Consider the following 24,158-nt stretch of genomic DNA (forward strand, 5'->3'; position numbering starts at 1 on the left):
TCATTCCTAGTAAAATTAATTACTCTCTTCCTTTGTAGGAATATCAAGAAAATGGCCCGTTATTTTCAGAGCTCAAATTTTATCAAAGAGCTGCAAAACAAGACTGTAGTAAGTAAAATAAACCAAGCAAGCTACTGCCATACATGTGCTTGCTAAAGTGAGTGTTAATATTTTGGTCTTTTTCTGGCCTTCTGGAAAATTCTTCTCAATAAAAAAAAAATTATTGTAAAGTGATAGTTAACTACTATAACATATAAAAGCAAGACAGATGGTGTAAAAATCTTGGTATGGCATACATAATGGATTATATATTTTAAGTCAAAGTTGTTTCTGCTACTTTACATAAAATGTTGGGCTGTTGATCTTAGCGATGGAGAATTATCTAAGTGTGAAAGATATTAGAATGAAATTATTATTTCTTTTATAAGAACCTACTTGGATGATAAGGATGTGAGGAAAAGGCATGAAAAGAATCAGTTGATGGAGAAACAAATGGAATGGTCTTAGAATGGATTAGGTGTAGAAAAATGATTAATTATTAACATGTAAAGAAAATAAGTGAAAAATATTAGAACCTGGAGGATTGGGAAATTAATTTGAGCTGTTATATGAGCAGAGATGTAGAAGAATAAAAACATTGTATAAATACTGTGTGATGTACATGGACTGAGCGAAACATTGAAGAACTTGATTTGAATAATGGCTTATTATAGTAGAGATATTTTGTATCATGTTTCAGAAAAAGAATAATGGTCTGGCCTCAGTAATTAACTTTGTTTTCTTTAATAAAACCTTTTAAACATTGAGGCTTTAGTCTTTGCTAACTGCTTAAATGATGTCAGAGTGACAAATAGAATCCATTAAACTTGATTGTTTGTCAGAAGAGCTGTCTTAAACATTAAACATATATAGTAGAGAAGTATAAAATGAAATATGCTAGTTGATTGGTTTAAGTGAAGGTGGTATTTTAAAATTATATTGATCGAAGCAAATTCTTTATGATGTAATTTCAGAGTAGGGCTTTTTTTTCCTGTTAAGTTTCTGTTTTTTGTTTTTGTTTTTTTTTTTTAAACTACCAAAGGTACATAGTTCAAACCCACCAAGTGCTCTGTTGGAGAAAATTGGGCAGTCTCCTCCTATGTCATTTATTTTCTCTGCTAACCCTCTCGAGGGTCAGCAAAGGGATGATTCTGACTTGATGACACACAACATCAACAGTGCGTGTGATTCTTAAGGAATAGGGAAGAAAAGCCATGTAGCTACTGATTGTTGAGTAGTTAGCATATATTTCAATTAACTAGCATATAAATGAGTGTGTTTTTTGAGAAGAGTTTCATTTCTGTATCTGATACCAATTATTTTATAAGGGTAACTGTGTTACAGTTTCCATTTAAAAAATTCTGTCCATGTTGTGTTTTACTTAATGGTGATCATAGGTAGACTTGAAGCCATTGGATAGATATATTTACCTTTTACTTTTCTCTCTCTCAGGAGAGCTTGCTACCATTTAGGTTAGCTAAGTAAGCCTTAGCATCTAAGCAAAAGTAAGAAATCATTTTCAAAATAATGTGACATTTCGTATCCACTTTGCAGTCAAGAAGTGGATCGCGCTCAACCAACTTGATTATTTAGGAATTCCTCAGTTTTACGGATCTGGTCTGACCACGTTCAAGGGACGAAGGTAAGATGAAATTATAATATTACCTGTGATCACACTTTTATTTGCTGTACAGCAAATTTCTTAAAACCTAGGCATTAAAGCCACCATCGAAGTATCTCGGTGTTTTTGTGGGGCAGGAATCTGAGAGGGTCTCTTCTGGATGGCTGATTTGTGATCTCTCAGTGGAGGTAGTTAGCTCCCCACTGGGCTGTAGCCATTTCAAGACTCACGTGGAGAAGGATCCGCTATGCATTGCGCTCATGTGACCCCTGGCAGACTTTGGAAGATCTGCTTCTAATGCTCTGTGTGATTGCTGGGAGAACTGCCCTTCATCACGCAAGCTTATCCACTGTCCACCTAAATGTTTCCATTACAAGGTAGATAGTTTCCACCCAGAGCACGAGATTCCAGAAGAAAGAAAGTAACTGAGAGAATGACAAAGACACAAATAAGAGAGAGGAAACATGCACAATAGAACACGTAGTGCTTCTGTGATCTCATGGTGAGCATGACATCTCATCACTTCTGAATTATCTTTGTTAGAAACAAGATGCAAAGTTCACCTCAGACTCAAGAGCAGGGCGTAATTAAGCTCCATCTTTTCAGGGAAGATGAAGCAAAGACTTTCTAGAATTTAAAAAAAGAACACAAAAAAAAACACCAAACCACTATATCTGACTATCAGTTGCAGATACATAATTTTAAAATAATGATTCTTTAAAATGTTATATTGTTTTGCATATAACAATTTTCACAGTACATCATTGTCAAATGACGCACATTGCATTTCACAGTCTTTCATTCATCTCATGTTAAAATCATAATTTTTTTTTGGTAATTTGTCATTTGTGAGGTACTTCATGGCAAAGATTTGAACTTAACGTTATCTTATTTTATCCTTTCAAATAGCCTTTTCATAAAGGTAATGCCTCTTTTAACACAGGTAGTAAGTAAAAAGGCTCATAGCCTAGTCTTTTTGCTTAGATAATTTTTCAAAACTGTATATAAAAAGCTAATGAACCAGGTGTCATTTTGAAAAACAATGAAAGGCTACTAAAAACAAAAGTAAAAGAGCAGGGATAGTTGGAATGAATGACTGAGCATTATGGCGTATTCACATAATATTATATTGTCATGTGCCAATGAGTCTGAACCGATTCCTAGTTGACCCTCCAGCAGGTTTTCAGAGGCGGTAAGTGCCGTGGGAGGAGACTGACCACCTTTCTCCCTCCCAGTGGCTGGTAAACTTGAACCTCTCCCTTTTGTGTTAGCATTGCAACTCCTTCCCGCTCTGTCCCCAGAACTCCCTGTGGTCTGTTTTGTGGCTTATGCAAATGATCGGCTGGAGCTAAGTCTGTTGACTTGAAAGGCCTCCTCATGCGAAAGGATTTCTGGGGGGGGAAAAGCAGATGCAGAAAAATGCGTTTGGTAAGATCCCAGTTCTTTTTGTAAGTCGAAGATTGAAGAATTCTGATATACGTGTGTTTTTATGTGTCTGCACAAATTGAATAGAGACTGATGTGATCATCTAGGCAAAAAAAGGAGGGGACCCTGAACAGAACGGAAAAGGAAAGAGCACATTTAAAAAGGCATTGAGGCATGGGGGGAGGGGGGAGGCACTTGTGAATCATGACTTTTATGCATTTATATAAAATAAAGCCTTGTAAATTTGGAAGCAGGAGTGGCGTCCACTTCCTAAACAGCTGTCTTTAAACACTCGTATGAGCTGACGATAGTTATAGAAAGGCTTCAGGCCTTTTGTTCGTAGGGTCTCTATGAGTTTTGCTTGACTTGACAGCAATCAACAACAACAACAAATACAGAGAGCATGTCTATTTTAGTTTTATAAGGCTAAAACCACATCAGAAGGACATTTTCTATGTGTCTAATAACTTGTGCCAGGTCAATTGTTAGACATTGATGGTTGTTGTTGTTGTTGTTATGTGCCATTGAGTCGCTTGCGACTCATAGCGACCCTATGTACAACAGCCCTAAACTCTGCTCTGTCCTGTGCCAGTTGCACTGCCTCTGACACTCCCATCCCGATTACCCCAGTCACTGAATCAATCCACCTCATAGGGGGCCTTCCCCTCCTGCGCTGTCCCTCCACCGTACCAAGCATGACGTCCCTCTCCAAGGACCTGTCCCTCCTCACAACATGTCCAAAGTATGTTAAACGGAGCCTCAGAATCCTTGTCTCCAAGGAGCCACCCGGCTTAACCCTTTCCAGGACAAATCTGTTTGTTTTCCTAGCAGTCCATGGTATTCTCAATACTCTTCTCCAGCACCACAGCTCAAAGGCAGCAATTCTCCTTCTACCGTCCTTGGTCGTTGTCCAACTCTCTGATGCATAACAAGTGATAGCAAAGACCATGGCCTGTATCAGACGCACTTTAGTCTCTAAAGAGACACCATTGCTCTTCAGTACTTTGGAGAGGTCCCTAACAGCAGACTTTCCCATGGAAATATGCCTTTTAATTTCCTGGCTACTGGTGCCAAGTGTGTTGACTGTGGAGCCAAGCAAACTAAAGCTGTGAATAATCTCAGTCTCTTCACCATCCATCCTGATGCTGCCAATTGGCCCAGTGGTGAGAATCATTGTCTTCTTGACATTGAGCCTCAATCCATATTGGAGGCTGCAGTCCTTGACCCTCTGCAGCAAGCGCTTCAGGTCCTCCTTAGTTTCAGCAAGCAGAGTTGTGTCATCTGCATAACACAGACTGTTAGATCTTCCACCAATCCTGATGCCACATTTCTCCTCATAGAGCCCAGCCTCCCGGATAATCTGTTCTGCATATAGGCTGAAAAGGTATGGAGATAGGATGCATCCCTGGCGTACGCCCTTCCCAATTTTGAACCATGCAGTGTTGTTCCCTTGCTCTGTTCTGACGACTGCCTCCTGGTCCAAGTATAGGTTTCACATTAGCACGACTATTAGTTCAAGACTATCTACTTAAAATAGACTATTCTGTTTTTAGTGATGTCAGTTTAAGGACTAAGGTGCTCCTGATTCAGGCCATAGTCTTTCGGGTCACCTGCTGTACGTCTGAGAGCTGGACAGTCACTCAGGGTGACAGAAGAATTGATGCTTTTGAATTGTGTTGCAGGAAAGTACTGAATGTGCCATGGACGGCCAAGAGAGAATAAGTAGATACGTCTTGGAGAAGGTTCAGCCAGAGTGCTCCTCAACTGCAAAGATAACAAAACTTTGTCTCACATACACTGGCCATGTTGCTAGGAGAGGCTGTTGCTTGGAAAGGGACATCATGCTTGGAAAGGTGTAGAATCGAGGAAAGAGAGGAAGACCCTCAACCAGGTGGATTGACACCATGACTGCTCCAATGGACTTGAGTATGTCAGAGGTGGTGAGGATGGCACAGGATAGGACAGGGTTCAGATCTGTTGTTCATAGGTTCGCTAGGAGTCTTCCTCAGGTCAACAGCACCTGGTAAGTGTTAACACCACCATTCTGTTTTCATGACTGACATCAGTGCACCTGGTTTAGCACATCAATCTCCTACCAGAGCAAGAACTATAAACATTGAGTCATAACTCTTTCTGCAAGAGAGCTGCGGGAGCACTGACGTGTAAGTGTCCTCTCAGTGCTCAGATTGCATCCTGTTTCTTTGGGAGGTGCTGAGTATTTCTGCTGGTTTTCAGTTCATCAATAGACAGTGTCAAGTCTCCATAGATGAGGAAGATCTCTTTGTGATGCCCCTTTCTTCCAGTTACAGATTTATGGTAATGGAAAGACTAGGCATCGATCTGCAGAAGCTCTTAGGCCTGAACGGCACCTTTACGAAGTCGACGGTCCTGCACTTAGGTGTCCGGATGGTAAGAAGGAATGGCTTCTTTGACATGCCCCACTTTCAGATGCATTGCTTGTTAAAATATACAGATCTTTGCTCTTTGTGGAATTACTTGAGAAGGAAGCCTCATTGCCCTAGAAATGTCACTTATTGAGAATAGAGGCTATTTTGGTGAAATTGATAGCAGTGGGCCACGTAAGTGACAGAACGTGCTGTCTTTGGCACTACAGATGCAATTAGGCACCGGTTTTACAGTCTTAATTTTTCTCGCTCGCAGCTTTGTTTTCACTTATCAGAACACGATTCCATTGCTATAAGAATAACCCTTCTTTTGTCAGTTGTATTTATAATAACGCAAATGATGGCAAAACAGATTATTGGCCAGACTGAACGTGTGATTGTGGAGGAGTGCTGTAGAATTTTTATTATGAGTTTGTGATAGCAGAACTACTTAGTTGTGGCAATGAATTTTATACAGTTTGCCAAACAAGAAGCAATGAAAACTTAGTAGCACCCGTGCACACGTTTTGTTTATGACATGTATTTGTCTTATCGTGTTTGTGTGTGGTTTGCCTAAGCCTCCTTTTAGTTTATTATTTTTTTTTCTTTTTAAGTAGAGTGCAATAACTGATGCTAAGTTGAGTGTAGCAAATAGAGCTCATTAATTTATCGACTTACCCACTCATCTAGCCATCCATCCATCTGCCCAACCAGAGCTTATTGAGCCTTATCTGTACGTATCATGCTTCAACCATGAGGCTAGGAGTTGTCTGTCCCTGTACCTTTCTCCATGACAATTGACGTGGGCTTGTGTTACACTTGATTTAAACCTATATTTTTATGCAGATAACAGAGTGGTTCACTTCAGTGTGCCAAGACTTCCTCCCCTTGGGGGTATTTCAATAAATAGGCTTTGCCCATTTGTTTTGTTGTGGTTTTTTTTTTTTAATCAACATGTTAAAAAAAAAGGCATAGTACTGCTTATGAAGATAACTCCTGATATGAGAGCAGGAAGAATCAGTTGGAAAACAAGTATAGCACCTGTGTGTTATTTGAGAAAAATGTAATAATTATAGTTTGGATGAAAAATTGCTGAGTGGATGTGTGATTTTTTTTCACTTTAGATCTCTTTCACTGTATTCTGTGTTTTTCCTTTTCAATACAGTGACTTTTATCCATTACCTTGTCATTGGGTACTGTTAAATTCCAGTTCCCTTCCATCAGAGCTTCATTTGAAAACATTTTAGCTACGAGAGTCACCAAATATAAGATAAGCAACCATTGAGAAATTATGGTACATTCACAGTGGAATACTATGCAGCGCACAGGAACAATGACTTTGTAAATTATTACCTAACTTTGGAGGGACTGGAGAGCGTGATGCTGAGTGAACTAATTCTGCCGCACAAGGATAAATATTGTATAAAGCCATTGTAATAGAATGAATGTAAGGATCCATGAGGGGTGGGAGAGGCTGGAAGCAGAGGGACGAGGAGGTGCAGGGGGAGGAGGGGATTAATCATGGGGTTGAACAATTTTTTTTTCTTTTCTGTTGCTTTTTTTTCTTTTTTTAAATTATTATTAATGTCAGTGAACATCTACAGAGATTTTGGAGATCCATTCATTCATTGTTGCAATTTTCTCCCCACCCACTCACCCTCACCTGGGTTGAACAATTTGATGAGTAGAGAGGTGAGGGAAATTGAAAGAATTTGTTCATGAAAACAATGTATTCAAATTTTGTAAATAAATTAGTAGAAAAAAAAGATACGTAACCATTCAGAAGTGATAGTTTGGCATAGAGTAATCAACTATAGTTATGAAGTGGGTCAGGCGGCCATGGTTCAAATGAATAAAATGATGTATACATGTTATTCTGTCTCCTAAATGTTCGGGTTTATGATGAGTTCTAAATAGACAGTGGTATAACCTATACTTTTTTTCTTTTTCTAGTTGGATGTGCTTGAATACATACATGAAAATGAATATATTCATGGTGATATAAAAGCAGCAAATCTACTTTTGGGTTACAAAAATCCAGATCAGGTAACTGTCCTCTGAAGTCTTTGTTTTGAGGAAGAATCCTCACTGAGTCTCCCAAAGCCACAGACTCCTCCCCTAGGAGAGTTTAGAGAGAAGAACGTGCATGATGAATGCTGCAGTTCATCTTACCTCACTTACCGAAGTTAATTCTTGCACTGTACTAACGAGTAATTAAGATGAGGAAACAGAGAGGCATAGGGGTCAGGTAATTTGTTAGTGGGTACGTTTGTGAAGAAGTGGCCAACTAGGAGTGTGAACTTCTCAGCAAATATTGAGAAACAAAGGAACCATCAGAATCCAATGAGAAGGGAAAGATAATACAGAGAAGGGAAAAAACCCCACACAAGTCACAATCCCTCCTCGTGTCTCCTATGGAGCCACTTAAGCTTTAAATAGAGGAGCAGTTCTAATAGAGCTTTTGATAGTAATGGAAACGGACCTGATTAGGTTGTATACTTCTGTAGCCACTCGTCAGCGTGGCTGTTTAGCACCTGAAACATGACTAATATTATTGAGGAACTGTGTTGCTGGAGGAATGGAATTGAATGTAAACGACCCGCTTGTGGTTTGGAAGTGTTTTTTAGCCGGTGCTGATGGTGGTGGCAGTGGGTGCCTGGGGTCTCGGGGACCCTCCGCACAGCAGCACATCTCACCCTTGGCCTGTGCCACACTCACCATCTCCAGCCTGTGTTGTTACAGTTACCGTATCAATCCAACCTGTTAGAGTTTTTCCTCTCTTTTTTTGCAGGTTTCACAGCGTTCGAAAGCGTCGGTGTAAAGGATTAAATTATTGAGTCAGTGAAGCAGTTAGGGGAAAAAATATGTGTGTGTGTGTGTATTATTGCATATATATATTGCGTATATATATTTCATGTTTTTCATATATATATTTCATATATACATTTAATACATATATTTTATGTTTTTCATATATGTATTTCATATCTGTATGTCATATAGATCTATATATTTATGTAAACAAATTATATATAAACTTTCCAAAGTTCTGAAGAGCAATGGTGTCTCTCTGGAGACTAAGGTGTATCTGATACAGGCCATGGTCTTTGCTATCACTTGTTATGCATCAGAGAGTTGGACAATGACTAGGGAGGACAGAAGGAGAATTGGTGCTTTTGAGCTGTGGTGCTGGAGAAGAGTATTGAGGGTACCATGGACTGTTAGGAAAACAGATTCATCCTAGAGAGGGTTAAACCGGGCAGCTCCCTGGAGGCAAGGATTCTGAGGTTTCATCTGACATACTTTGGACATGTTGTAAGGAGGAACTGGTCTTTGGAGAGGGCCATCATGCTTGGGAGGGTGGAGGGATGGCGCAGGAGGGGAAGATCCTCTATGAGGTGGATTGATTCAGTGACTGGGGTAATTGGGATGTGTGTGTCGGAGACAGTGTTATTGGCACAGGACAGAGCAGGGTTTAGGGCTGTTGTACATAGGGTCGCTATGAGTCGACACGTAAGAACAACATGTGTGTGTGTATATATGTGTGTGTATATATATATACACACACATTTCTATATGTGTGTATATATACATACTTGAATTTTTAACTTTTCTTGTCTGGAAAAGAGTATTTCTCTAAGTAAAAGTACTACCGAAGGAATCACAAAAGAAAATACTAGCAGATTTAAAACCTTGAAATGCATGTATATTGAAAAACTTGTAAAATAATGAAAGGTGATGAGATGAGAAACTGGGAGACATTTATTACACATATTTGTAACTAATGTATTCTATAGGGCACTCTGGTGGCAACATTTGGCAACTTTGGTGGTTTGAATTGACCAGTGATTGTAGTGTGAAAGCTGAGCAGTCTCCTCCTCTGTGATACACAGCCTTTGAAAACCTGCTGGAGAGCCAGCTAGTTGTTGCTTCTGACTGGAAGGCGATACTGTTGAGTCAGAACCAACCCAAAGCTGACCCTTCAGTTGGTTTTCAGAGGCAGTAAGTTGCACAGGAGGAGATTGCCCATCCTTCTCCCATGCAGCAGCTGGTGGATTCCCGCCACATGCTTTAGGGATTACAGTGCAGTTTCCTATCCTGAGGCCATCAGAGCTCCCTGGGAGGCACACACTCTTCTCTCACAGTACAGGTCAAAGGCGTCAGTTCTTCTGTCATCCTTAGTCATTGTTCAGCCCTCAGATGCATAGCAAGTGACCGAATCAGACACACCCTAGTCCTCAAACTGGCGTTATTACTCCTAAGTAATTTGGAGAGGTCCCAGACTATAGTCTCACAGTGCAGTGCCTCTCCTGGTCTCCTGACTGCTTATACCAAGAGTATTGATTGCAGATCCAATTTTAGAAGGCACTGAGAGTGAAGACATTTTGTATGTAACCGATTATAAAGAAATAATACAAAAAAACAGGAGATACATTCTTAAAAATGTAAAGGAATGAGCAGACATCTGTGGGAAAAAAATACAACTTTTCAGAAAACTATGAAACTAACATGTTCTTGTTAAGTGCTGTTGAGTCGTAGATGACTCAGAGCAACCCTGTGAATGAAAGACCTGAACACTTGCATAACTTTTCATCATTTCTCCAAGTTCATAGAGTTTCCGGAGGCAAGCTGTTTGGGAAGCGGGTGCCACTCCTGCTTTCAAGCTTGTTTTAATTGGGGAGCGCCACCAAACACTGTCCACCATGGGTGACCATTCTCATATTTGACACATCAGTGTCACAGTGTTTAGCATCACAGCAGTCATGAGTTACCTCTACAGCAAATGGATAGACCAGTGCTATACCACTTAGAAGAATATTTGACCAAAACCAATTAAAACCCAGCCTGAGGGCCGCATATGAAAATCACCCACCTGTGGCTTGGTAGCATCCCTTTCTATCCACGAGGCCCACAGAGCTCTATGTTGTTATTATTGTTAAGTGCCTTCGAGCTGTAGACTTAGACTCTATGAACGACAGACCTGAACACTTGAATAACTCGTATAACTTTCATTGTTTCTCCAAGTTCATAGAGTTTCCGTAGACAAGCTATTTTGGAAGTGGATGCCACTCCTGCTTCCAAACTTGTTTTAATTCGCAAGTTCCACCAAACACTGTCTACCATGAGTAACCATTATCACATTTGACATGTCAGTGTCAGTGTTCAGCATCACAGCAACCACGAGTTACCTCTGTACAGCAGCAAGGCACTATTATTATTTTTTTTTTAAATAAACCTATCCAATTGGAAAAGTCTAGAATAATAACGTGGAGATACTGAGGCTGATAAAGGGTGGAGACATTGGTGAATGCCAGTCAGAGTGTAAATTAGATGGGCACAGGAGTGGGGAAAATTAAGTTAATAAAAGGGCAATTGGTTAATATGTTAAAAACCTTTAAAAGTCTGCATTCTTTTGTTAGGGTCAAGTCTATTGAGGTTTTAACTTACAAATAGTACAGCCCACCCTTTAGAGTATGTAGTTTGATGAGTTTTGACACCTGTTACCTTGCTAACAACCACGATAGCCAAGATGTCCAACATTTTCCCCATTCCCAAAAGTGCTCTTAATCCCTCTTGATTGGCTTTCCTCCTACCTCCACCCTCTTGGCAGTGATAGAAGTGAGTTCTGCTTCTGTAGCCCTTACATTTGAAGTAACAGTAGTATAAATGGAATTAACAGAGGTTTTATTATTTTCCGATCTGGCTTCTTTCACTTAGTGTACTGCCTCTTGAGAGTCATGTGTTACATTTCATCAGCATTGTATTCTCTTTTTTTGTCACATAGTATTTCACTAAACATGACTATAATTTGTTCACCTGCTGATAGACATTTGAATTGTTTCCAGTTTCTGGCAATAATGAATAGACTTGCTGTACTATGCATTCCTTTTCAGATTGTGCAAGTGTATCTTTTTCTTTCTTGTGGCTAAATAACTGGAAATGTACATTCTGGGTCATTTTCTGTGTGTGTAGTTAACTTTAAAACCCCCAGATTATCTAACAGAGTGATGGTCTCATAATGCCTTTCTCTCTGCACTTCTGTGATGGCCTGCAGTTTGTCAACCCTTGATAACAAGTCTTTTCTAATAATTTAGCAATTCCAATAGGTGTGTGATAGTGTTTAGTGGTTTTAATTTGCAGGACTCATCACTAATGACTCATAATAGCGTCTTTCTTGTGCTTAACTTGCCACCCGTATGTCTTCTTTGATGCCTCTTTGACTTTTTTGTGTTTTTAATTCAGTTGTTTTCCGTTTGGGTTGTTAAAGAGATCTTTGTGTTTTGAGAACAGGAGTTCCTTGTTAGATTTTTCTACTGCATGTATTGCTCTGCAGGGAACTCTGGTGGTTACACTAGAGAAAGATGGGTGATCTTCTCCTACTGGAGGGGGGGGGCTCTGATATGCGTCAGGTCTGACTCCATATTTTCTGCATCGGTGAATTAGTTTTTCATTCTATTATTTTAAAACCAGGAGAAACATACCATATATATGAAGTTCAATTTAGAGTTTTCTTTTCTGATTGTTTTATTTTTGTCCTAGAGCATGACACAAGTTGTTATTGGACACAAGTTGTAATTTGTTTTTACAACTATGTGTGTGTGTGTGTTTTGTGTAGAAAATAGAGTCATTTTATCTATCTCACCACCAGCACTATGCTGTCTCGATTACTGTAGGGAACTCTGGTGGCCTCGGGACAGGAGCTGCACTGCAGTTCCAAAGGTATGTGGTTTGAGACCACTGGTTGTTCATCAGGAGAATGGCAGTCTCCTCCCATGACAGTTATTGCCTGTGAAAACCCGCCAGAGGTCGAAGACTGACTCCATGGTACATAGCAACAGTCCTAGTGTTGCCTTAAGTCTAATCATTTTGCCATCATTTCCACAGAAACTAACTTCCTGATTCTTGAAATCAGGAAGTGTAAATCTCGTAACTCCTTTTTTAAAAATTCCTTTGATTATTATGGCTTCTTTGTATTCCGTGTATCATATTTTAGCTTGAGCCAGTCAATTGCTGACAGAAATCCTTGTAGTCTTTTCATCGTAGTTGTGTTAAACTATGTAGAGCAGATTGAGGGATCTGACATCCTGCTAAAAGTATTTCTGCTGACCAAGTGCTTACGTAGTTATGGGAGAACGGGTGGTCTTTCCAACATTGATTTTTGGTTTTGTTTTCATTGTTGTTTCTACGTGCCATCAAGTCATCTGCACCTCATGGCGATGCTGTGTGCAGCAGCCCTGAATCCTGCCCTATACTGACTGAGCCAGTCTCAGGATAATTTGTCTCAAGATAATAAGTCTCGGCCTCTGTTTTCATTGTTGTTGTTGTTATGTGCCATCAAGTCTCCTGTGACCCATAGCAAGCTTGTGTACAGCAGCTCTGAAGCCTGCCCTGTCCTGAACCGGTGTCACTAATTCCGACACACCAACCCCCACTACCCCAGATCTCTATCAGTCCATACATCCAGGGTCTCCTCTCTCCTGTGCTGTCCCTCCATCCTTCTGAGCATGATGTCCTTCTCCAAGGACCACTCTCTCCTGGCCACGTGCCCAAAGTATGTGAGACGAAACTTCAAAATCCTAACCTCCATGGAGAGACTTGGTTTCACCCTCTCTAAGACAGACCGATTTGTTTTCTTGGCAGTCCATGACATGGTGTACAACTCTCCATTAATTGGCCCAGTGGTAAGGAGTTGAGTTCTCAACCCAAAAGCATATGGTTCAAATCCACCAGTTGCTTAGAGGGAGAAAAATGATCAGTCTCTGTTTTATAAATTTCTATGAAATCACACTGGTTAACTTATATTTATAAATTACATCTCTACAGGTAAGAGTTATGGAAACTTAAACTATCATTATCAATTTATCTTTCTGCTCCCCAGGCATGTCTTTTTACCTTTATCAGACTTAAGTTTCGTTTGATGTCTCCTGGAATTCTATTATTTGTTGCATATTAAGGCTTTTACAGCTTCCATATAATATCTTATAATATCAAATATCTACATATATTGGGTGCATATTAAGGCTTTATAGCTTTCTTACAAAGTGTGTCCTTTAACATTATGAAATATCCCCTTTGTCACAGATACTTCCTCTTTAAAATCTATTTTTCTGATACTGGTACAACCATGACAACTTTTTAAAATTAATGTCTGTGTGATGTGTATTTTTTCATTCTTTTCCTTTAAATCTGTGTTTGTCTTTCAGGTAAATTTCTTTAAGTTTCTGCGTAGTCAGAACCTGCTCTTTTCCCATTCTAATTTGTGCTGGTAACCCAGAGGGCGCATCTCTTTCATGGTTCGAATCCGCCACCAGTTCCTTAGAAGGAACACAGACATTCTCCTCCTGTGCGCTTTGGAGATTCCCCAGATTCCACGAGAGGACCAGCTATGAGTTGATTCCATGGCAAGGGCTTGGCTTTGTTTAGTGGTCGAAAATGTCTTTAGACCAGTTTAAAACTGCTTTAGGATGTAGTGTTGAAAATATCTGTCAGCACTTTGAAGATGGTATTTGATTCTCTTTCAGCATTTAATTGCATGGGCAGAGATGATTGCCCATCCTTCTTCTGGGGAGCAGTTGGTGGCCTTGAACCACTGCGTGCCTTTGGGAGTGCAGTGCAGCTGCCTGTTAGGCTATAGTTAATAAATGATATGTTTTAGAAATAATTATGTGTTCTATTTAACGCAGTATATTTCATATACATAATGCTATGTCATACTTTACTGTCAAACTTTCTTCTAGGTGGTATAGTAGTGGTCTGTGCTACACAGAGGTAACTCATGGTTGCTGTGATGCTGAACACTGTGACACTGATGTGCCAAACGTTGTAATGCTTACCCATGGTGGACAGTGTTTACTGGTGCTTCCAGACTAAAACAAACTTGGAAGCAGGAGTGGCATCCACTTCTGAAATGGCTTGCCTCTGGAAACTCTATGAACAGTGCTCACGCCTTTCGTTCATAGGGTCACTATGAGTCGACTACGACTCGATGGCACCTAACAACAATAACAACATGTCATAGTTTGGGAGAAAGATGGGCAAAATCTTCCCGTGCAATTAACTGCCTCTGAAAACCCACTGGAGGGTCAGCTCTGAGTCAGTTCCGACTTGACAGTATGTGGGAACATGGCATACTTAATCATATTTAAGGTCAAATTTAGTTAATATTATTAATTAAAGTTCATATTGTATTCCGATTTCCTCAGTTTCTCTCTAATGTCTGTTTTAGACTTCCTTCTAGGATATCAAGATATATTTAGTATTGCTTTCTCTTTAGATGCCTCTCAGTTGTAGTGGTTCCTCATTCCTTGTCTTTGATAACCTGGGTAGTTTTTAGGATAATGGGTCATGTCATTTGTACTCTGTCCCCCAATTGGCTTTTGTCTGATGTTTCCCAAAGGATTTCTCTGTCTTCCTTGTTTATTTTTTCTTCGCTGCTGTCGTTTTTACTTTTTAAATAATTTCTAATTTCCGGTGGTTTACTGGGTCAGGAGTTGTGCTATCAACCCAAGGCCAGGTGGGCTGCGTGGACCATCTGTCCTAGGGGAGAAAGACGGATAGTCTCTCGTGCGACTAACAGCTTCTGAAAACCTCCCTGCGAGGTCAGCTGTGAGTCAGTTCAGCCTCAACAGCAGTGAGTTTTCAGTTTGAAACTAATGGATAATAATTTTATATATTATAATCTAGAATCATTGAGTTCTGCACATTATTCCCTTTTGCTGCTGCTGCTGCTGCTGCTGTTGTGGACCATTGAATCGGAACCGACCCATAGCTGACCCTCCAGCAGGTTTTCAGAGGCAGTGAGTCACACAGGAGGAGATTGCCCGTCCTTCTCCCACGAAGCAGCTGGTGGCCTCGAACCTCATGCCTTTGGGATGGTAGTGCAGCTTCTTGCCGCTAGGCTACGGGGGCTCCCTCTGTTACAATGATATATATCTGCTGTTACCGTGATATATATCCTGCTGTTACAATGATAAATCATTATATCCCAGTGATTGGGAGATTTGTTGTTGTTGTTTGGAGCACTTAACTCCTGGCTACTCTAGGTTCATCTTTGCTACTTCCTGTCCAAGTCCTGAAAGTGCTTCTTTTGTGGGGTTAAAAATTAGAAACAAACATTGGGATACTAAGTTAGCTCGTAGGTCCTGGGCGGTCTCTTATGGTCTTTCTTCTCTCTAAACGAGCATGGAGATGTAAGTATGTGTGCGAGACCTTGAATGTGCATGTCGGCATAAATGTTTCTGTATGTAATCCCATGTGTCTGCATCAGGCCAACCATGAGTTTATACTGCTGTCTCTAATTTTGATTAAAACTGCATGAGTCATTGTAGCTTTCTTGCCTTGTTTATCGGTGTCTTCCGACCCTGATAAGAAGAAGCCTGACTTTCCTACCTCATCTTCCATTTCCTTGCTTTTTCGTTTTCAGGTTGCATTTGCATTGCTTTCAGAATTGTTAACCTGTACTGAAACGTGGTCCTCTCGTATATGGTGATGATGTCAAGTTTCTTATGTACTTAACTCATTACTTAGATAAGTGTCCTTTCCTTCACACTCTTTATTAATGAGTTTGTTTCGTACAGTTTTTTTGGTTGCATTTTGAGTGCCAGCCTGGAAGTTACTGATACTTGAAATTGTTTTCCAAAAGTTTTTCTGTTTGGGGGTTTTTTTTGGGGGGGGGCGTGGAGTGAGGGGTTATCTGGGAATATGAACCCATATTTTCCAGAGGTTTTTATATACAGTTCTTTAAAGTTCTATGGGCTTTGACAAATGTTTAATATCCTGCTTCCACACAACTATGTTGTAGCATATAGAATCATTTCCTCACCTTGAAAATCTCCTGGGCTTCACCTGTTCAACCAGCCTTCTTTCCAAGTGCCAGGAATCTCTATCAGAATAGTTTTTTCCTTTTCCAGAATATCCTATAAGTGGAATCATACAAAAAGAGAATTTTCAGACTGACTTCTTTTATTGAGCACTATATTTAAGATTCACTAGTATCTGTTGAGGGATTAATACATCCATTCTTTTTTTTGTCCTTGTACAATGTTCCTTGTATGGATGTAACACAGTTTTCCCCCACATTCACTTGTTTGGAAGGGCATATTGGGTATCTTCCATGTTTGGGCAGTTATCAATAAAGGTGCTATACACATCCGTGTGCATGTTTTTCTGTGGTTATACATTTTCAACTCAAGACAAAATACCACAAAACATAATTGGTAAGAAAATACTGCTTACCTGTGTAAGAAACTGTGAGACTTTGTTCTAAAGTAACTGTGCCATTCCCATCAGTGGCACATAACGGCTTCTGTTGCTTTCCTCCTTAACCAGCATTCGGAGATGCCAGTACATTGGATTTTAGGCATTTTTATTGGTATAAAGTAGCATCTCTTGTTTTATTGTTTTAATTTGCAATTCTGTAATGCTGTGTGATGATGTTGAGCTTATTTTCATGTGCTTATTGGCCAGCTGTATTTTTTCTTTGGGGATGTGTTTGTCCAGAGTTTTTTCCTGTTTTTAAATTGGTCATCTGTTTTCTTATTGTTGAGTTTTGAGTGCTTTTTGTTGTATATTTTTGTACAAATCTTTATATGTGTGTGTGTATATATATGTGTATGTATATGTATATATTTCTGATTTCTATACTTTTACTTAAGTATTTAAAAACTTTTTAAAGCTTTTCCCCCCAAAGCTGGTGTAATGGTGACAAATTTCTTCAGTTTTTTTGTTTACCTGAGAAAGTTTTTATTTCTCCTTTACTTTTAACAATTTTATATTGGTTTGCCTTCACAATTCATATGCATTGTTTCACACTGCTCTTCATTCACATTGTGGTTTTTTTAAATTAAATTTTATTAGTTTTAATGAACATTTACAGAGATTTTGGGTTTTCATTCATTCATTGTTGCACTGTTTTCTCCACCCTCCTCCCCAGTTCGTTCTTCTTTCCACCCCCCATGTCTGTTTTAATTGTCCAATTGCCACAGTGCTTGTCAAAGCCAGTTCTGATTAATCTCCTTTGTCAGTGTGTCCCTTACCATTCCCTATCACTCCTCCCTGAGAGAGACTTCACCCTGATTCATAAGGAAAAGGGATGGCGTATTCTCTTAGCTACTTCCTGCTGCAAAGGGACGCTGTGGGTTTCAGGGTGAATGTCTTCTCTCACTACTCTAAAGGGCCCCTTTGGCAGTAGGAAACACATAGACTATTATGGAGATTGATTTTGGAATTTAGATGCACTGTTATCAATTGTGCTTAGCCGTACATGTTCATATCCTTGAAGATGTATCATGAAAGTGTTGCAGCCTTCAAACTGCAAAGCAGCAAGATGTTCTTCCTTTATTTTGAGTTTCAGCTCGTTTTTCCTTTGTATCTCAGCGATTTCCTCTGGGGTGGCTAGTACAGGTGATGGTTCTGCTACAGATGGTGATTTACCAGAATTGCTGAGTCAACCCAAGGGCAGGTCAGTAGTGATGCAGCTCCTCCCGGGCCGCAGCTCCACATTGTGTTTTATACAATCATTCTTATGCATTATGTTTTAGAAAATCAATCACCATTGGACCCTGTCTTTTCAGATCCCACTGGATCCTTCCCATTTCCTTCCCTCCCTCCCTCCACCCACTAAATTGTGCAACCCTTTGGTTTTGAAGGGTATACATATAGACACACACACAGAGAATTATAAGTTAGTATTTTTATTCTTTTGTTGTTGTTGTTGTGTACCGTAAAGTCAGAACCAATCCATAGCTGACCTTCTAGTGGGTTTTCAGAGGCAGTTAATCACATAGGAGGAGATTGTCCATCCTTCTTCAGAGGAGCAGCTGGTGGATTCGAGCTGCATGCTTTTTGGATTGTAGCGCAGCTGTTCTAGCTTAAAAGGTTTCTAAGGAGAATTTGATAATAATTTTTATCCTGGCTTCTCTGACTTCATTCAAGATTTGTCTTTATCTTTTTTTTTTCCCATTTGAATTCGCTGTACCTCAGTGAATATAATTTGCTTGGTGTTACCTGACCTTCTTGGGTCTGTGTTTGATGTCAGTCATAAATTTTGAAAATTCTCTACCAATATCATTTTAAATATTTCGTCTGTTCCTTTAAGTCTTCTAATATTCCCAGTATGCCTCTGTGACACTTTTTGTAATTGTCCTATAGTTCTTATATATTCTGCTTGGGTTTATTTACTTATTCCCTTCAAGCCCCACCCCAATCTTTGCATGTCAGTTTGGGAAATTTCTATAAGCGTATCATCTTTTTTTTAAAATTATTATTAAATTTTATTAGTTTTAATGAACATTTACAGAGATGTTGGGTTTTCATTCATTCATTGTTGCACTGAGGCGTATCATCTTGAATACTGATACTTTTGTCAGCTTCAGTATACTGATGAACTTAATTCATTTCTGTGGCAATGACTTCTAAAATTTCTGACTCCTTTATAGGATTTTCACTTCTCTATTTATGCTACCCATTTTTTTTTGCAAGTTCTCTACGGTTTTTACCACCTAATGCCCTTAGCATCTTGGTAATCTATTTTAAATTTCCTAGGTTGTTATTTCCAAAAGTCTTTGCTATATGTAAATGATTCTAATGCCTTATTCCTTAAAACTCTGTTTTTGTCATACTTTGTAACTTTATATTAAAAGTAGTAACAATATACTGTGTAAAAGTAGCAGTAAATGAAAGAGGTTGTGTGTACTTTGCTGTAGCTGTATGTATTGTGGGCTAAATTATCTTCTGGAGTTCTTGATTTGTCTCCCCTTTTATCTTTGAATTACCCTGTCATTGTTACGTGCTGTTGAGCTGCCTGTGACTCATAGCGGTCCTTTGCACAATAGTTCTGAACCCTGCCCTACCCTGAGCCAATCTCACTGTCTCCGACACAGCTATCCCCATTACTCCAGTTACTCTGTCAATCCATCTCATCCAGGGTCTTCCTCTCCTGTGCTGTCCCTCCTCCACCCTTCCCTAGAGACTCTTTAAATAGGATGTGAGGCTTTAGTACTTTGCACTGTAGTTCTCTGTTGGTATACAAAAGCCTTGATTGATGTAGTTGTAAGATATGGTGAGAGGGAAAGTGTTGCAGTATTTTTATATTGATATTTATAAGTGATATTTGGTCCTTCTGTTTGCTTGCAGAGTGTCTTTGAGCTCTTCTCGGGTTTGTAATCTCAGCTGCCTCTGCCTAATCCCTTAACTAAGACAAAGGAGCCCCGATGTCATAGTGGGTAGGCTTTTGGCTGCTAATTCAAAGGGCTGGCAGTTCAAATCAGCTGTTCTGACAGAAAGCTGTGACCTCCTCCTTCCAGTACATTTACAGCCTTGGAAACCTTAAAAGCAGTTCTGTGCACTTCCATAGGGTTGTTATGAATTGGCATCAACTTGGTGTCAGTGGATTTTGTTTGGAGTTTAGGTTGTTGTTGTTGTTAGGTGCCATGAGTGTTTGGACTCATAGCGACCCTATGTACAACAGCCCTAAACTCTGCTCTATCCTGTGCTAATCGCATGGCCTCTGACACACCCATCCCGATTACCCCAGTCACTGAATCAGTCCACCTCCTAGAGGGTCTTCCCCTCCTGCGCTGTCCCTCCACCCTCCCAAGCATGATGTCCCTCTCCAAGGACCCATCCCTCCTGGCAACATGTCCAAAGTATGTCAGATGAAGCCCCAGAATCCTTGCTTCCAAGGAGTAGCCTGGTTAACCCTCTCCAGGATGAATCTGTTTGTTTTCCTAGCAGTCCATGGTACATTCAATACTCTTCTCCAGCACCACAGCTCAAAGGCATCAATTCTCCTTCTGTCCTCCCTAGTCATTGTCCAACTCTCTGATGCATAACAAGTGATTGCTAAGACCATGGCCTGCATCAGACGCACCTTAGTCTCCAGAGACACACTGTTGCTCTTGAGTACTTTAGGGAGGTCCCTAACAGCAGATTTTCCCATCACAATATGTTTTTTTATTTCCTGGCTGCTGGTGCCAAGAGTGTTGACTGTGGAGCCGAGCAAACTAAGGTTGTGAACAATCTCAATCTCTTCGCCATCCATCCTGATGCTGCCAATTGGTCCAGTGGTGAGAATCTTTGTCTTCTTGATATTGAGCTTCAGTCCATACTGAAGTCTCCAGTCCTTGACCCTCTGCAGCAAGCGCTTCAGGGCCTCCTCAGTTTCAGCAAGCAGGGTTGTGTCATCTGCATAACGCAGATTGTTAATAGATCTTCCACCAATCCTGATGCCACACTTCTCCTCCTAGAGCCCAGCCTCCCGGATAATCTGCTCTGCTTACAGGTTGAAAAGGTATGGAGACAGGACACATCCCTGGCGTACGCGCTTCCCAATTTTGAACCATGCAGTGGAGTTTAGGTAAGATAGAAATACAAGAGGGTTGAGTTGAATGTTTCTCCCACAATAAAGGCTGCTGCTGTTAAGTGCTGTTAAGTCATGGTGACCCTTATGACCCTGTGAACAACAGTTCTGAACCCTGTCCTGTCTGTGCCGTCCTCACACTTCCTGACACACTGGAGCCCATTGTAGCAGTTACTATGTCAGTCCCTAAGGTTGAGAGTCTCTTCCTCTCCTTCACCGACTTTCCACCTTTCCAAGCGTGAAAGGGTAGAGGAGATTAAAGGAAGTTTCATATTCCTGAGGCTGTTATAAAACCTGAGTCAAATATGCCAAAACAATTTATTTTGAGAACAGTTTTTTACTTATTAACTTCTAAAAACAGAATGCTCTGGGTATTTTTCTAAATGAGTCTTTCTTATTTTTTTAAATCTCTCTGCCAAATGGTGGAGAGTATTTAGTGAATCTCCCTGATTAAAATAAGCTTGGGAGCAGGAGTGGCATCCACTTCCACAATAGCTTGTTTCCGGAAACCGTATGAACCTGGAGAAAGGACGAAAGTTATACAGGAGGTGTCCAGGACTTTAGTTCATAGGGTCGCTATGAGTCGCCTGCTACTCGACGACACTTAACAACAACAACTTTGCCGGAAACACAGGAGAATTTTTCCTCTGTTCTTCACGTTCAGAACCTGGTGGAGCTTCCAGAGGCACAGCTCAAAAAAGCATAGGCGGCCACTGGCTATGGTGGTCTGGTGACCACGGCAGAGATTGTGAGGATGGTACGGGGAGGACAAGGCTGCAGTCTGTGGCCATAGAGTCTCTGTGAACTGGAGTTGACTTGACAGTGTCCACTAACACCAGGACCTCCTTAGTGATACTGCGCTGTGATTTTTCTGGTTTTGTACTATTAGAATCAGATTTACCTTTCAGCGTTGTAATTGCTTCATAAAAGAGATGTTGAGGTTTTTATTTGTTTTCTGTGTTCTAGAGAAATTTCTGTCTCACTGGTTTTTAAATGTGAAACCAGCTGTATCCACTGCTCTCCTCTGAGGTGGTTCCTCATATTCTCTCTCCTTTTTACACCCCCACCGCCCAAAAAAGTTGTTATTTATGCTTTCTGTTGTTTATGCTTTGAGTCAGTTTTAGTAAGTGTACATCTGGTTTTTCAAATTCAAATGTCCTGCAGAGTCTTCTCATAGTTTTAAATTTGTTCTTCAGTGGTTTTTTGTCTCATTGTTTGGTAGTTTTACTTATTTTTGTTTGTTTGTTTTTTATAATGGAGTATTTAATGGTTTGTCCATTTTGTCAATTGTTTCATAAACTTGAGCTTCAAAATATTAATGAGCTATGTTGATTTTCTCTTCACTTTGACATTCACATATATTTTTGCCTTCATATCTTATGCTTAAAAAATTTTATTTTTACTTTGTGCTCCCCACACCCACCTAGTCTTTAGTTTGATTTCTAAGCCTTTATTTTAACCCTTTCTTTTATTTTTATTTTTATGAAATTTTTTTAAGGCTATGAATTTTCCTCTGGTTACGGCTTTAACAATATTGGATAGGTTTTGGTGTGTGTTTGTGTGTGTGTGTGTGTGTGTGTGTCTTTAAATATTTATATTTTAGAAAGTTTGCTAATATTTTTCTTTTCCAAAAGTTGTCAATGGCATAGTTATTTTTTAATGTCCAGGTGGAATAATTTTATACTTTTTTTGGTGTGTGTTACAATGATCTAGGTTTATTAACCTAATGATCAAGGCATTGTTTGTACTTATTTCTATGGAATGGCTCTGTTGCTTGGTGTATTAAAACAGAATCCATTTTTGTCAGTTTCCTTGTTTGCCTGAGGAAAAAAAGTGCCAAGTTTAATATACACTCAAATCACCTAGTACTGTTTTTGTTATTTATACCTTTATCATTTATAAGTAAATGGACCATATATGCTTCTTAATTCCTGGTTATTTTTTGTCATCAAGTGAGTTTCAACTTACGGTGACATTATGATAAAGCAAAAAATCTATTGCCATGGAGTTGCTTCCAGCTCATAGCAACCCTGTAGGACAGTATAGAACTGCCCCATGGAGTTTTCAAGTCTATGATCTTTATATTAACAGCCTGTCAGATCTTTTCTCCCATATAGTGACTTGGGGGTTCTAACAACCTACCTTTCTGCTAACAGCCTAGCACTTACCTACTCAGTGAGGGTATCTTCCTGACCTTATGTATAACAGAACATGATGTATTTGGTCCTGCACTAAACTCCATCATAATATTTAATAAAGCTTGAACCCAGTGTGGTGTCTATTGCATCAGTCTTTTTCACTGAGAATTTTGCTTGGTTTTGTTGATCTTCTATCAAGCATGATGTCCTTTTCTGGTGAGAAGTCTTTCTTAATAACACGTTCAAAGTAAACATGATTAAGTCACACCATCTTTAATTCTTAGAAGCGTTCTGACTATCTTTCAGACTGATTTGTTCTTCCTCCTTGCAGTCTGTGTATAATCAGTATTCTTGACTGGGACTCCAGTTCAAGTGCATCGTTCTTCCTTTTTTTTTTTTTTAAAATCATTTAGATTTACATACAGACAAGGCTATTGAAAGCCCACAGTTTGTGTAAGGAATTCCTTAGGCTTTAAAGTAATATCTTTGTCATTTTAGAACTTTAAAGAGATCTTTTGCTGCAGGTATGACCAAAATTCTAGTGATGGAACTCAACAGCAATTTGGCCTTAAATGGATATGACAGTCAGCTTTTGCACAGAATTCCAGGCTCTGTGGCAGGGCTCCTTGGTCCTGTAGTGCTGCTCTGAATCAGACGTGACTCAGTGGCAATGAGTCTGAAATGTTTATTAGACACATGAACACTCATGTCTGTCTTGTGTTGTCTTCCGTTCTGAATTAGAATACATTCCTTAGGCTTTGTTGTTAAGTGCTGTCTAGTCGCCTGCAACTCGTAATGACCCTGTGTACAGTAGCTCTAAAAGCTGCCCTGACCTGCACCAGTCTGACCAACTCTGACACACCAACCCTCATTGCCCCAGTCCCTGGGTCTTCCGCTCCTGCACTCTCCCTCCACCCTTCCGAACATGATGTCCTTCGCCAAGGGTGGTCCCTCCTGGCCATGCGTCCAAAGTATGTGAGAAGAGCTTCAAAATCCTAGGCTCTAAGGAGAAACTTGGTTTCATCCTCTCCAGGACAGATCTATTTGTTTTTTTGGCTTTCCATGGAGTGTTCAAGACTGTTCTCCAGCACCACCACTCAGAGGCATCAATTACTCTTCTGTCATCGTTCGTCATTGTCCAGATCTTCGGTGCATAGCAAAGACCATGGACTGGATCAGGCACATTTTAATCT

General features: G+C 40.0%; 1 protein-coding gene across 1 annotated transcript in view; it reads left to right on the plus strand.

Moving 5' to 3' along the window:
* Nucleotides 1–24,158, plus strand: part of VRK2 (vaccinia related kinase 2) — a 107,320-nt gene that overhangs the window by 30,829 nt on the left and 52,333 nt on the right. The window contains exons 3-6 of the mRNA XM_006880937.1: nt 39–108; nt 1,594–1,681; nt 5,389–5,494; nt 7,423–7,515. Of these exons, the coding sequence (XP_006880999.1) occupies nt 39–108; nt 1,594–1,681; nt 5,389–5,494; nt 7,423–7,515 (357 nt within the window). The remainder of the gene's footprint in view (nt 1–38; nt 109–1,593; nt 1,682–5,388; nt 5,495–7,422; nt 7,516–24,158) is intronic.

The sequence above is a fragment of the Elephantulus edwardii genome, unplaced genomic scaffold (assembly GCF_000299155.1).
Source record: "Elephantulus edwardii isolate Elephantulus edwardi_28Jun2011 unplaced genomic scaffold, EleEdw1.0 scaffold00011, whole genome shotgun sequence".
Taxonomy (NCBI): domain Eukaryota; kingdom Metazoa; phylum Chordata; class Mammalia; order Macroscelidea; family Macroscelididae; genus Elephantulus; species Elephantulus edwardii.